This window comes from Onychomys torridus, chromosome 1, assembly GCF_903995425.1.
Source record: "Onychomys torridus chromosome 1, mOncTor1.1, whole genome shotgun sequence".
Taxonomy (NCBI): domain Eukaryota; kingdom Metazoa; phylum Chordata; class Mammalia; order Rodentia; family Cricetidae; genus Onychomys; species Onychomys torridus.
The window spans coordinates 145,558,478-145,573,561 of record NC_050443.1 but is presented as its reverse complement, the minus strand read 5'-3'; the positions used below and the strand labels follow the sequence as shown (position 1 = coordinate 145,573,561).

The window sequence follows — 15,084 nt, the reverse complement described above, 5'->3', positions numbered from 1 at the left end:
CGCTATGGTACCTGTATGCATACATAGACACACCCAACTACATAAGTCTAAAAAATTGGACATGGTGGCTGCAATAGCGATCTTGGGCCAATAGAATCAGTCCGAGATTAATGAACCTAGCTATGTCAGAGACACAAGGGGCCATCGCAAGACCTCTGGACCCTTCTTTGCATAAACTGCATGTGTTGCCAACAGCATTCACACACCCCTAATCCATTAATAGCATTTCCTGGCCACATCCACAGCTTTGTTCAGGAGTGACACTACTATGACAAACAAGAAAGCAAAGGACCTGTGAGGGCGGCAAGCGGAGGGCAGAGATGATGGGTTAAATGGTTCTGCGTCTTAAAACTGAGGTTTCCTTCGGAAAACCCGTGATTACAAACCAGCTCCAAAGGCAGGGCCAAAGCACCAAGAAAGCCTGGTTGGGAGGCAACAGGGTGCCAATCTTAACTCAGTGATGCGACAAAGGAGAGCAAGCTAGAGCCTCAGACCTGACTCTGCTTTCCTGAACTCAGTTTGGCTCATTATGGACATACCATTTACAGAGGTGTGACAGGACAGTTTGGGTGCTTTTGTCATGAGTACTTCTATCCTTCTGCTTTGTGACAAAAGGTGCAACTCTTGTCCCTTAAAGGCCTCCCTCAAATACACTGCATAGACTTACAAAACCCAGTATGAGGCCTGGGGTGCATGCAGATATGCTGGGGGAGGGTGGTTGCAAGCATTTGAAAGCCTTCTGATTTCCTGCTACCTCTCAGCATTTGCAGCTGGGGCATGCTGGCGTAGGAGAGGCAAGCACAGGGCAGAGGCAAGCACAGACTGGAACTCTTGTGTGAAACACACAATGCTCTACTTGGTCCCCAGTGTCAACTATGCCCTGTTGTCGGGGAGAATTCTGCACTTTGTGGCTAATTCTCAAAGAGATTACAATTTGGCCCAAGTCAAGATCACTACACAGCTGTGGTTACCTTCAGGTACTATGTATATTGCTTTTAAAACTCTATGCTCTTAAATGCTTAGCAAGCTAGAACTTAGCTACAGTGCAATATAACTTGATGATATTTCCTACCAATATTTCATAATGCTTATTCGTTCTACAAATATTTTATTGAATAAAATATATACCACGGAGTTACAAAGAGAATAAGAGGTGAGCATCAGTTGTTTGTTTTTAATACCAACAAGCCAAGAGTGATGTACCTTGGTGCCCCCTCCCTCCCTCCCATTGCCACTGTGTTCACAGAATATTCTCCATATTCTCCAAGTTGGAGGTTCCAGGGGCCATTAGCTTCTGCTCTATACCCTTCCAGCTTTGAGGACGATGGGAATGGCAGGAATCCACTTTGGGGACTTTATTAGAAAAAGGAGTTCACAATCAGAGAATACAGAATGAAACACACTTAGAAAGAATAGTTCATTGCAGTTACAATATAGTAAAGCCTAAAAGACTGACATTTTTATGGCTTTCATTCTGAAGGGTAAGTCAAAATGAGCCAAAAACATTACATTTGAACTCCACATAGTGAGAATAATAAGCTTGCCATCATACTTGGAGATAGATTTAGAAGATAAAAAACAAAACAAACAAAATAAAAAAAAAACTCCAAAATTAGGCCTGTGGGAGAGAACTTCCTCAAAAATGAGGCCAGTATAATAGATTTTGTAGACACTCAAGCTGTCTTGGGACTAAAGCCCGGCATATAACATGCTAAGACTTATATACAGTTCATGGTCATTCTGGACTCTGGATTTAGTTGTAATACACAAGCTATCAACAGTAATAAGTTATGTTAAAATCCTGGAGGTTTGGCTCAGGACACGGGTTATAACAGACATAAGCATTTTCATCTGCTCATTTCAATATCCTAATGCAGAAAGGAGTTTAGCTTTTACTTTTTCATATCTTACATGTGTCCATGTCATCCCAGGTTTCTGCCTGCTTATCAGAAAGTTCTATGTCATCATGACAGATGTGACCTTCCCCTAACAAAGAGGAAAAATTTATACAAGGAAGACAGTGGGTACCAAAATGTCCCTGCTTGTCTGAAAGATGCTGGAGAGAAGGATGGGTGGGAAGCCAGCCAGATCGATAAAGGATCCTCTAAAGAGAAGCAAAGTAAGCTTTCCAGCCATGCCTCTCAGACTCTTAGCTTCCTAAGCACTTTGAGAGGCTGCGACTAGGCAAAAAGAGCTCCCTGGTTCTGTTCAGTTCTCTCTCGACACAGTCATAAGGGCTCAGCCACTAAATTGAGCGCAGAGACCTCAGCCACCCTCCTGGAACACTATGGGTTTTCCCCTGCAGGTTCCAAAGAGACTCCATCTTTCTGTCTGGGTGTTCCACTGAAGCCACTGCTGCTCAGGGGGCCAGGACTGAAAGCACCACATGAATTAAGAAGCTTTTAGGTCTCAAAGCTTTGGGGATTATAGGATTGTAGACCTGTAGTCTATTTTCATCCATGAATGTTAAATCTCAAATTCACTATTACAGCTCATCGAGGGAACAGAACAGGTATGAAATCATCCACAACCCAGTTTCTTTTCATTGTTAAGCCAAGCTAAAGCCACAGTAAGGCATAAATAACTCTGGGAGTGGGAAGGCTAGGGACTTTATACCCCTGCATCTGTCGGCTCTGAAAAAGTGGGAGATGGAGTAAAACTCAGTTTTCAGTGGGCTCCTTAGAACTGCAGTGCTCACAGAAACTAGCTTGGGGCTAAAGGGATACTGGAGGGGGAATAGAGTAGCCCAGCATGGAGCCTGGAGCTCTGCCTCCATCCCAAACTAATTTTCCTTCCAGCTCTAATATTAAGCAAGAATACTTTTCTTCTTTTGGGCCAAGAGATTTGAGGTCGCTTGTATCTACCCACTTATGTGGCTATTAAAGTTAGTGATAGATGTCCCAAAATGTCAAAGAATGTCCTGCTTTTATTGTCATTTGTATATATGGCATCAGACTTGAAGCTTACTGGAAGGCATCCATGTCCCAGGAGCTTTGCTCACCTAAATAGTTAACACTGATTGCTACCCACAATCAGTATTTCACTGGCTTCAGGAGACATGGAGGTTTGAATGCACAAGGATGTCAGTTTGCCGTTACCTAATTGGTTCTGTAAGGGTTAACATGGAAACACAGCATGCAAGCTTCCATAAAGCCCAGTGTTAGCCTTATAGTGAGTAGCCTAGCTGGCTTTAAGGATGGGCCACGGATTTCCTCATAGGCTTTGGAGTAACTTTTTGGCAGGATTCCTCTGGTTAGAACCTGGAATAGTAAGGAGATGCTCAGAGTATCAGGCTCAGGGAGAACTTGAATCTATAGAGGGTCTCATGTTGCCAAACTCTGCCAGACCCAGCCTTCATTCACTTCGCTTGCCTACACGGAAGGGTGTTATCATCTGCTGGAATCTATTCAGTCCATTGCTTTTGGCAGTTCTAGGGCCACCAAGGGCATTTATTTTTAGTCTACCTCATCTCTACTGCTTGCTAATTTAATGCCAATCCTTCTATTCATAGGCTAAAACTCCTTTTAGGCCAGGCAGACTTCTGAGTCAGCAAAAAAAAGTTTTCCTACAGGAAGGAGAGGCTGTCAGTGGCAAACAGTGCAGCAGGGTGGCTGGGAGTAAGGAACTGTTGTCACAAGCTGTTCCATATACACCTAACTGAGAGCATCTTCCATTCATAGATACAACCAAAGGCTTTGTATTGTTGGCCTATTTGCTGCTCTAAGACCTCTCGCATCTTAACTCATTAGTTCTACGTGACCCTTCCCCTTTCCCTCTTTACAGATTAGGGAAAGAACAAAAATACTGTGACTTGCCCAAGATTGCCCTGGGCTGACCTAAAATTTGAACCCAGGTGTGCTGGCTCTAAAACCTACACTACCAAGCACGCAAACTACAGTAGCCAACTCAGGACTACATGATTCTAGAATATTCCACTTGCTTGGAATTTAGCTAGTGCACTCTGCTTAAATCAATCAAGAATAAAGAGGTTTCCTGTCTCAAGAGGACACTCTACAGTATAGCTTTGTAGTTGAGATAGGGCCCTATTTCCTGTTCTCATCATAGCTTTTAAGTATGCTGCTAGAATTTCCATAGTGGCTTTTTCTAATCTTTCTGATTTTCTTGACTAGGGTACATTAACCAAGTCATATCTCTATCTTATCTGCCCGGGGATGGAGAACAGCCCAAGGGGCACCAGCATTAAGACCAAGAAGTTACAGAGGCAACAAATCGTGGGAGAGGCTTTGTTTTCAAGGTTGTAATACTGAATATACTGGTAATCGCCCTAAGACCTCATAACTGTCACTGCAGGGAGATAGGAGAGAAGTGCAAGTGTTTTATAACAGACATGTTGATGACAACCTGAGTACAGCTTTTGGGCACATTGTATAAGTAACGTTTATCCAGATGCCTCAGCAGACATGCAGAGTAGAGCAGCTTGTCCTAAAACCCGACCTCTTCTCTTGTGTCTTACTTAGCCTCAGGTGACTTGCCACTTACCTAAATCAGTGGCCCATGGGGTAGGGAGGAACCCAGCTTCTTCTCCCCTGACACTGGGCCTGATGGCCATGTCTAACCCTCATCTCTCACTTGAACTAAATTTAAAGCACCCTTCCCTTTGCCTCCAGGCTGTCTGGGTCTCTATCCAAATTAAGACAGTGATTTAAGCCCCTTAGAATATCCAGAAGGGCCAAGGATAGGATCATTTCCTGGCTCCCCACTGGCTCCAGGATTGAGTCTCAGTTCCCTACCACCTTCCCCTGACTTCTTCCTTTCAGCCACCACCCACCATCTGCTCGGGCTGCCACAGCTGAGCTAACAGCTCTAAGGGGCTTCCCTCACTTCCCTTGCCTTTGACCATCCTCATGAACTCGTAGTTTCTGTTTGCCCATATGGTTCCTGCTGTCTTCCTGTGTCTTCCCCACAGGAGCAGGTTCAGATAGCATCTCCTCATTGCAGCCCGCTGGACCTTTAAATATGTTCCCAGAGCCAGGTATGATCTGGCTTCTTTCCCAAAACTTTTGTAACCTGCCCCCATGCCACACTACACTGGGGGCTTGTCATGTAGCATCCAAAGATTTGCTAAGTCCTACGAGTCATGAATGTATTCGTTGGTTAATGAATTAATCTATAAATCTGTTCTGCATTATAGACTTTTGTCAAAATATTTTCCCAGCTTTTCTGAACCTGAAAGGAAGTGTGGCCTGCTAAATGAAGTTTTGCCCAGTAGAATCCTTTGAAAGATAAAGTTAAAGAGGCACCCGCTTCGTATGCCTATGAGAGTACTTTCATCTCATCTGTGTGGCAAGTTATCACTAAAACAACAACATACCTTGCACATCTATCTGCCATAATTAGTGTATCAGCCACATTTCCACATGTGAGAGATTCTAACACATTTGGAAGATCTGGCAAGGTGAGGAGGTTGGTATGTCAGACCCAAGTTTTACTTTTGACATTCTATTGCTCTTTGGGAAGGCTGGCAATAGCCCACTGGGGTTTGAATCATCACCTTCACAGGACCATTGGCAGAGATAAGATCCCTTCTGGTACTGGCATATTAAAGTCTAAGTTGCTGGTGATTTTAGGGAAGCATTATGAGCTATAATCAAGGCAGCATGTGGGAACTCTCCAGACATCTTCAGCTGGTGTCTGTGGCTTTCATGATTAAGCAACACTAGTGCTGCTCACTCCATTCACAGCTTCTATACTCAGCTCTTTTTGAATCTTGAGTCTCCTGGTTTGACTTCCTACAAAGAAATGGCACAAAGAGGCCAGCTCTCTGGTTTCTGTATTGTCCATCAAGCAGTCTTGAGCAGATGTACAGGGGGGACTGGCTTCAATTTATACCCAGCCTGGTAAATCTGCCAGTGAATAACTTAGGTCTTAGGAAAGCATGCTAGGAAAAGTAAAGATCAGAGGCAGGTCTAGAGAATGGACGAGTATACACAGTATATTATAGTATAGTATAACAGTCTGTGCAGGAAGTGTGAAGTTAGAAATGTGTGAACTCTCCAATGTCAATCATCAACCCTGGCAAACTGCACATTCCCTACCCCCTCACCTCCACTGCCAATACTATTTCTGGACACACAAAGACTACTGGCCACCTTGCCAAGCCTGATGCCCCAAGTTAGTGGCAAGATTGGCTACTCTAGTGAGTGCCTGACCTTTCCAAGTTGTAGTTTCTTGCCCTAAATGTACCTTTTAAATGCTGGCTCTGACATACTCTCTCCCCTCCCCACAGGGCATCTCTACCATATGAAACTTAGCATCTCTACCTCACAACGCTGGCAAAAGGCCCTCTGCACAAACATTGAAACACTTCTGGGAGATCTCTATGCTTACTCTCATTATACATAGCAGATTCTCTTACATTTTTAATTTAGAGCCTAAAAATGACCAGCAGGCCCAAATCATCCAGGGTTCTCCACACGAAGGCAAAGTGGGACCAATTTAAGGTGTCACCTGCTTTCTCACTTAGCTATACTGTGGTTAGCACATCTAATGTGTTGAAATTTACCATTTTCAAGGCCTTGATTGTAAACCAACACTGGAGCTTAGCAGAGAGATACAGATTTATATTGAAAACAAATATAGAGTGTAAAATTGAGCACTTACAAAATCAGGTTCTCCAAGAACTGGGTTATAGTATGCCTTGGGGACCTCAGCACAAGCTACCAGTCCTCAAATTGTCCCCTCCTCAGCGAGGAGGAAAGTGGCCTTAGATTACTCCTGTTCAATAAGTACATTTTACTCACATCCTCCAGAGAAGGGCTTTTATTCCCCCACCCCCAAAGCCATCTACTGTGCTGTGGTCAGGTGATCTCTTGACATTAATTCAAGTTAGAAGAATCTATCTCCTCACATGTGGTTAATGAATTAACCTATAAATCTGTTCTGCATTATAGACTTTTGTCAAAATATTTTCCCAGCTTTTCTGAACCTGAAAGGAAATGTGGCCTGCTAAATGAAGTTTTGCCCAGTAGAATCCTTTGAAAGATAAAGTTAAAGAGGCACCCGCTTCGTATGCCTATGAGAGTACTTTCATCTCATCTGTGTGGCAAGTTATCACTAAAACAACAACAACAACAACATACCTTGCACATCTATCTGCCATAATTAGTGTATCAGCCACATTTCCACATGTGAGAGATTCTAACACATTTGGAAGATCTGGCAAGGTGAGGAGGTTGCCATAAGACTTGCCAGGTATATATGACAAACACTATTTCAGGCCCATTTCGGCTCTGTAATGTGTGTAATGTCTCATAGGCTAGCACATGCCAGTGGCTTTCCAAAGCAAGGTCAAGTGAAGCCAATCAGGGCCAAGACCAGAGGCTGAAAAGGGAACTACTCCATCTCCATCCTGTTTCCTCTACTGAGAACAACTTTACACTCTGCGAGGGCCTAGGAGAATATTTCCTATACATTTTCTCTTTCTATGCTATTTGGTAAGTGGAAGGGTTTGGGAATCTAACCCGGAAGCCATATACCTGGGCTCCTCCCTTGACATTCAGGCTGTGCTGTAGAGCATTTTGTTTTATGGGTTTGACATTGTTCAGGGAACAGAACAGGGTCCTAATAGCGCTTTAGCTCCTCCAGAAGCATCATAAAAGTTCTGCAGTGAAATCCTGTCTATGGTTATTCATTTTTTAAGAAAGCAGAAACACAATGATCAGCTGGCAATTGTTTGGAAGGTAGAGATGGCCACATTTACAAGTATTGCATAGGGTTTGCTAATGCAGTTTGTCGGCCTGAAGTCTTAACATGTGCCAGCTCTACTGAAGTTGGCCTTTATATGCACGCTGTAGGTCTCTGGAGACTCAAGCATAAAGAGATGAAATGATACAGGACCAGCGCTAGAGTTTGCTGGGAAGATGATGATTCTAGGAAAATAAAATAAAAATAAATAAAAATTAAAAAAAAAAAAAAAAACTGTTCCAGACTACAGGAACTGCACTGCCCATCAAGCTTGGATTGTGATCTTTTTTTTAAAAAAGAAAGCCCTCGTCTAGTCTACGTGTCCTTTCTTGGATGTAGATGAGATTGCTTTGGTCTCTCCCTTTTCTTTGTGCTTTGGTAAGCCAGATATCGTTTCTCCTGGTTTTCCAGATTCCTGCCTGCAGGTACACTGGCATTGCTGGTAGAACCTTCACTCCCAGAGCAGGAGAAGAGTCATTGGTCATACTGGAGGAGCTCTCGCAGAACTCTGGCTGTGAAGACCACACAGCATCTCACAGCTTAATCTATACCTAGGCTGGAGGAAAGAGTTCCAGAGACCCCACATATTTTGCCATCAGCCCTTGTCACATCTCTTGTTAGCCTCACTTAAATTCCTTACAGGAAACTGGTGCACACCTGTCTGCTCTGTTGTGCCAGGTTCTCTTCTTCCACTTTCCCCAGCACCATCATATTCCACTTGCAGTAAAGGAGGGGCAAAGGATATCCTCACTTTATGGATCCCAACTGAACAGCTTCTGACTTTGGACTAGCTCAGTGCAGCAGCCTGGGTGCTTTCCTAGCACCCCATAAAAAGCAGCGCCTAATGGAAAGTTAGCACGTTGAAAAATCCCCAGAATACAAAAGGACCTGCAGCTAGGACTCTTTTCTCCCACCTCCCTGGATCACAGTCAATAATGGATTTTATATACATTCGTGTTTTGAACTATTACAACATATATAACACAAGTCAAGTCACTGTTTCTGAGGGATGGTTTAATAAGTTAGCATTACTCATCCATTAATGATTAATGTCAGCGTCTGAGAATTTCTGTGAAGCAGGGCTTCTCTGGGCTCGTAGGCTTGCCACACACAGTATTCTATAGTGTCACTACCCATGGACTCTTTTCAGAGTGCAGCAGGAGAAAGCACCAGAAGGCACAGTCCCTCTGAGCCTGGCTGATCATAAAGGTAACCAACCCAGCTGGGGCTGCTCAATTAAGTCCGCGAAAACACGTGACCAACCTAAACGCAATCCAGTTACCAGCCAATCGCGTGGGGCAGAAAAGCCCTGCCCAGCTTCTCACGCTCGGGACAGCGGAACCAAAGGCTCAGGGGCGCTGGGAGACTTCAACACCCCAGCATAGGTCGACAGACTGCTTGACCACACACTTGAAAGTTCGCTCTCACTCCAGGACACACGTGACCGCACGCAGGCGGGCCTTCTAAGCTACCCGGCCAGGAGATGGACATTGTGGACTCTTAAGAGCTGGGACAGCATTCTGCCCTAATTACCTAGAGCTGGTTGGCAAGCAAGCTCTTTGGTGTCACCTCTTAAGACCTCTAAGACCTCTTCAGGGGCCTGCCAAGGATCAAACCGGACCTTGTTAGGAAGGCGTCTTATCGCCTGCCCTGGAAAGTTGTGCGACCCAAAATGGGGGACTGAAAGCACACAGGGATCCCAAGCCAGTGCGCTGACCCTAGGGGACTCACCTTAGTAACCCCCGCCCTCCCCAAGCTACAGTCACACCCCAGCTCTAGCACTACACCTTCGATCTATTGTGTGAAATAAAGGGCTAGTTGCAGTCACTACATTGGGACTCAGTTTCTTTGCGGGGGAAGTGTCACCCAGAACGAGGCTCAGCAAAGTAACCTGCTTAAGTCTGGGTCCCACTCCCCTCCCCCGTTCAGTTATCTCAGAGACCCGGAGGTGTACGAACGCTGCAGTAGCGGCGGAATCCCCGGGGAAGAGAGAAAAGCACTCGGAGGACAGTCCGGGTGAAAGCCACACTTGGGGCCGGAGAGACGGCCGGTCGCCTGGGGAGTCGCAGTCCCGGTGCGCAGGCTGCGCACTTGTCATGGCTCGGCCTCCAGGCTGCCGCCCACCGAACGTGCACCTGCTCACGGCCGCGCGAGGACTCCCTGTCCGGCCGGCACCTGGCGCCCGGTGTCCTCGGAGACGCCCACCTTCACCCACTGTGCGCTCTCAACCCTGCTTAAGTCTGAGGGGCGCACCCGGGCTTCCAGGCCCGGTGCTCTGCCACGGTCCTAACAGCCCGCCTGGCAGAGGAGGCAGAACCATTGTTCAGTGGCTCCAAAGCCCACATCCCCAAGCCCTTGTCAAGAGGGATGAAAACCATGTAAAACAGAGGTTCTGGGAAGAAAGAGGACACAGGGGGATGACTACAAGTTCAAGGAACGCTTTAGGACACCCTAAACCCCACCGTCCCCCGGGCCCAGCTCCCAGTAGCCTCGGCTCTGACAGCTCAGAGGCGCCACCCGGGCGGGGAGGGGAGGCAGGAGAGGAGCGCGGAGAGGCGCCTCCTAGGAGGGGGTGGGCAAGAGGAGCCCCAAGGCCCCCCAAAACGCAGCGATCGCGGGCGCCCCGGCTTGTTCTGGGCCGAGTGCGGAGGGGCGCGTCCCCACTCACCGCTTGCAGAGGCGCCGCTGTCCCGGGGCGCCCAGCACAACGCGAGCAGCAGCCACAGCGCCCAGCGCGCGGACGTGCCCATGCTGCCCGCCCGGATGGTGCCGCCGCCGCCGCCGCCGTTGTCGCCGTTCGCTCCGCACAACAAGTTACCAGCCCTTCGGAGAGGAGGAAGGAGGTGGGGGCGGGGAGGGAGGAGGCGAGGAGGAGGTGGGGGAAGGAGTGAGGAACCGGGAGCACTGAGAGCGCGGAAGGAGCGGGCACCCCTTCCCTGCAACTTGCACGCTCTACTCCCCGCCAGCCAGCCAGCCACCCACCCAGCCAGCCACCCACCCGGTCACCTCCCCCGCCGAGGCCGCGGTGTGCGCGCGGACCCTGCGGGCGGAAAATAATGCAGGCGTTGCAGAGGGAGGGGAGGGAGAGGGGAGGGGACGGCGCGGGAGGAGGGGGCGGGGAGCCGGTTCGCCAGGGACAGCCGAGGCGAACGGTCGGGGGCACCCACTCGGGCGGCGGCAGGAGCGCGGTCGAGCCGCGCGGGGACCCCAGCCGGGGAGCTCAGCCCAGCAGCTCCTGCACTCGCCGCTCTCCCGCGTGCCGGGCGGAGGGTGCGGGGGCAAGTGGCAGCGTGCGTGCGTGAGTGGCAGTGACTGGGGCTGTTGCAGCCGCCATCCGGACGGCTCCGGGGGGCCCGGCTGCTTCGCGCGTCGGCCCGGGGCTCACGGGGGACCCGGGGCGGCCGCTGGTTGGCTCGCGCACCGTCCTCACCTCCAATCCCGGGTGCCTGTCCTAATTTCCTGATCCAGGGAACCTGCGGCCGCAGCAGCTGTGCGCTCCCTAGCTCCCCACAGTCGCTACTGTACCCTCCCGGCGCCAGGGCCGAGAGCGCTGATGCAACTATTGCTGCTGTTGCCACCACCTCTGGGACGATGGGGCTGACAGTTGAGGGGTCTGGGGGCGGCAAGGAACTCTCTACCTTCCTCTCCTGAGCCCCTAGGAAGGGCTGGTATTGTGAGGTCGGTAGGTAGGTAGCATCTTCCTGAGGACTCTTCTTTCCAACCTGAAAGTGATGAAGAGGAGGGGTGCGAATGTTCCGCTGCTCTGCGGTGGGGTTCGGGGTCCCATCTCAATGGCAAATTGAGATGCCATTTTGTTAAAATTTAAATGTCTCTTTAAGTATGAGTGTGTGTGTGTGTGTGTGTGTGTGTGTGTGTGTGAAAAAGAGAGAGAGAGAGAGAGAGAGAGAGAGAGAGAGAGAGAGAGAGAGAGAGAGAGAACAAGAGAGCTCTCCGTGGTTGTGGCTTTTCCTCTGTAATAGAACAAGACTAAAATAACCGAGTCTGGGATGAGGAGGAGGGAAATTGCCAGCCCAGCTCTGCATTCTCTCATCAACGATTATAGTTAATTGCTAATTGCACAAAATGATAGTTTGAGGGCCTGTAATTAAAAGCTTAACCTTTTTTTGGTTGGGGGAAGGGGACCCGGGTAGATTTATTCTTGGTATACTTTGTAACATTCAATTATAAGCCTTGTGGAGGGAAAGAAGGAAGCAGTCAACCCGCCCAGAAAGGATGGTTTTTTTGGTTTTTTGGTTTTTTTTGTCAGACAGGACCTGAGTCTAAGACTTACTCTTCCCTCCCTTCAGTTTTCTTGAACACATCCCCCTAGTTGAGATGCTTGTCTGCTCTGGCCTAAGCAGCGCACAGGGGTACACTGAGCTATCTCACCCGTTAATGTAGTGTGCATGCTCTTCTTTTCATAAGTTGCTGGAACTTGTGTGAAGCAAAGTTGACAGATTTCAGATTTCACGTCCTAGTTAGCTCTCTTCAAGATTTGTAATCTCCTTGTCTTCGTTCTCCCGAACAGGCTTCCTTCTATGAGGGATGCTTATTTGAGAATTTCCTGTGCCCAAGAGACATTTTGGTCCCTATAATTTATCCTCACTGTCATTGATAAGCCCACATACAGATGGGGTCGTTCTAAGCAGTTCAATGTGAATGCTGTTTTGTATAATTGGTGGGTAGGAGATGGGTAAAAACTGCACCAGCCACACACATGTTGCATGGGAAACAGAATTCATGCCATTCACGGTGCAGGTGCTCACAGCTACTATTTACCTCACAGACCAGGTGGAGAGGGATGGTCTCACTTTAGGCCCTCAGAATCTTGAGCATCCCTGGGACTTGAAAAGCTCATGGTCGCTTTACAGGCAGTGAAATGGGTGGGAACACAGGTGAAGTTGATATTAAAAAGCTCAGTATTAATGAGTCGTCATATGCTTGTTTTTAATGTTTTCCTTGAGAGGGAAACATTGATATGGTACAATAAGACTTACCTCAACAAACATATATGACGCTTTCTAGCATAAATAAACTGTTGGTAAGCTTAGTTATGGCTCGGTACTCAATCCCGTAGCTTTCTGTTTGGTCATTTTTACTCTGCCTCTGATTGGCCGTGCAACTTCAAACAACAGAACCCAAACCACTCACTCCTTTTTCTCTGCCTAACGTCTGACCTGTTCTGAAAACGAAAACAACCCACATGATAATCAACATTTTCTGTGACCTCTCTTCGGCATCCATTATTATCAGACAGAAGTTACAAGGAGGCATGCATGTGATTCAGAGAGAGAGAGAGTAACCAATAACCAAAAGAATGAACTGATCATGCGTCGACAATGTGGGCAAATTAACGGGGATTCAGGAGCCTTTGGGTAACCGTGTCAGTAGCCATATTTCCTCCCACAGCCACCACATGAATTAGTTTGTCCAAACAACACACACTGAGCGGTGCTGGGAGGGTGCTAGGCAAGGCAACTGCCATAGATACATGCTTATCTGAAGAGGCCATGGAAGCTAGTCAGGTAAGACAGACATGTTGAAAATTCCAGCATGTTACATACAGCATTGTAATCTAGAGTTTGGGATGCCGTAAAATACAGAGATGAGGCAGCTATTGCTCAGTGGTGGATTGCCTGCCTAGCACGCACAAAGTTGTACATTCCATCTGAAGCATCGCAAGAATGAATGAATGAGGGAGTGAATGTATGAATGGGATTATAGGGAAAACTGAGTTGGTTGCAGGATGAGGCTATAAGGAAAGGCTTCCTCAGGTGCTTGCTCTTGGCGTATTGAGCATTTTTCACCCAGTGCGTCACATCGTGCCTCCACCTTTTTACTGTTGGTTGGGTTAAGAGACTAACTTGGACTAAATTAAAATGGATGGAAGTTACTGGGCATCACTTCTAGACTGGCCCCATTTAGTTGCCCGTGTGAGGCTCTTTCTTTCTGTCTTCCTGGCAACAGGAGGCATTCCAGAGGTGGCTGTGCCATTTGCCCAGGTTTCTGATCGACTGCATGAGTAGCTGCAGACACAATCTTTGACGTCTATGAATGAGAAGGATTTTCAATACATTTTAAAGGCTTGGAGATATAGACTCACATATCATAGGCCATGTTACTCACAAAGCCTAAAATATTTCTCATTTGTCCTGTTAGGGAAAAGACTTGCTAACCACTGACATTGAGTGAGGAAACAATCTATGTTGACTTAACCTATGGAGAGTTTGTACACAATGTAACCTGGAATTAACTTGACAGCTACACTGGGAAGAGGTAAGGGAGGGAACCAAGGCACAGAGCAGCATGTGTTCAAGGTAGTGGTGAGAATTCAGCATTCTTGAGAATTCAGGCTCAAGGTTGGGGCCCAAGGGCCTAGTGGTGGGAAGCAGGGCCTAAGAAGAGGCAGATACTGGTTTAGTGGGGCATGGTGAGTCACCTCAGGCTTTGGAGTTTACTGTGAAGCCTAGGGAGGCCTTGAGGTAGATGTGATCAAGGGCTTGGCATCCAGTTTCTTTTCGAAAGATGATTCTACAGTGGTGTGAGATAGGGCAGAATAACATCAGAGGAGGAAAACCTTGAGATGCTGGGTGGTGGAGTGTACTAAAGCACGGGAGGAAGAACTGTTATTCTCAGCACAGACTCCCAGGCCTCTTCCTCAGAAATCCTGCTTTAATAGTACCTCAAAAATCTGTATGTGTAATCCTGTTCCTATGATTTGGGAGGCAGAGATGATCATATTTCAATGTATACATCTATAAAATTCCCCCAAAATCAATTCTTTAAAATATAAAAATGTATGCAAGAAGCTGTTTTTAGAGAATGACTCCAGTGTGGCTTTATTTGAGAAGCAGTTATTTTTTTTTCTGTGAAAACTATGTAAATTTATTTGTCCGGTGTAGTTAGAGTTTTCCTGCCTGGCCCAGTCAGGACAAATCTCTCTTACCCGCCAGTCCCACAGTCGCTCAGACCCAACCAAGAAAGCACACAGAAACTTACATTGTCTACAAACTGTATGGTGGTGGCAGGCTTCTTGTTATCTACTTTTTCTATCTTAAATTAACCCATTTCTGCTTATCTATACTTTGCCACATGGCTTGTGGCTTACCAGTGTCTTTACATGTTGCTTTTCATGGTGGCGGTAGGCAGTGTCTCCCTCTAGCCTTCTACTTCCCAGAATTCTCTTCTCTCTTATCCCGCCTATACTTCCTGCCTGGCCACTGGCCAATCAGAACTTTATTTACACAGAGCAATATCCACAGCAGTCCGGTTTCTCTGAGGCTTCCATCAGGGCAGGGTCCACAGAAAACACCAAAGCCCATGCTCTTCTGGCACCTTGCTTTCTTCAAAGCCCTTAGATGAACACATACAGGTCTCAGA

General features: G+C 47.3%; 1 protein-coding gene across 4 annotated transcripts in view; it reads right to left on the bottom strand.

The window, feature by feature from the left end:
* The window catches only part of Vldlr (very low density lipoprotein receptor), a 33,498-nt gene extending 22,421 nt beyond the window's left edge, over positions 1–11,077 (bottom strand). For 2 of the 4 annotated variants that reach the window (XM_036208471.1, XM_036208486.1), the window contains exon 1: positions 10,373–11,077. In XM_036208471.1, the coding sequence (XP_036064364.1) occupies positions 10,373–10,454 (82 nt within the window). In that variant the 5' untranslated portion in view covers positions 10,455–11,077. The remainder of the gene's footprint in view (positions 1–10,372) is intronic. The other 2 variants (XM_036208479.1, XM_036208495.1) reach the window with 1 other exon arrangement.
* Between the last annotated feature and the right edge of the window lie 4,007 nt (positions 11,078–15,084).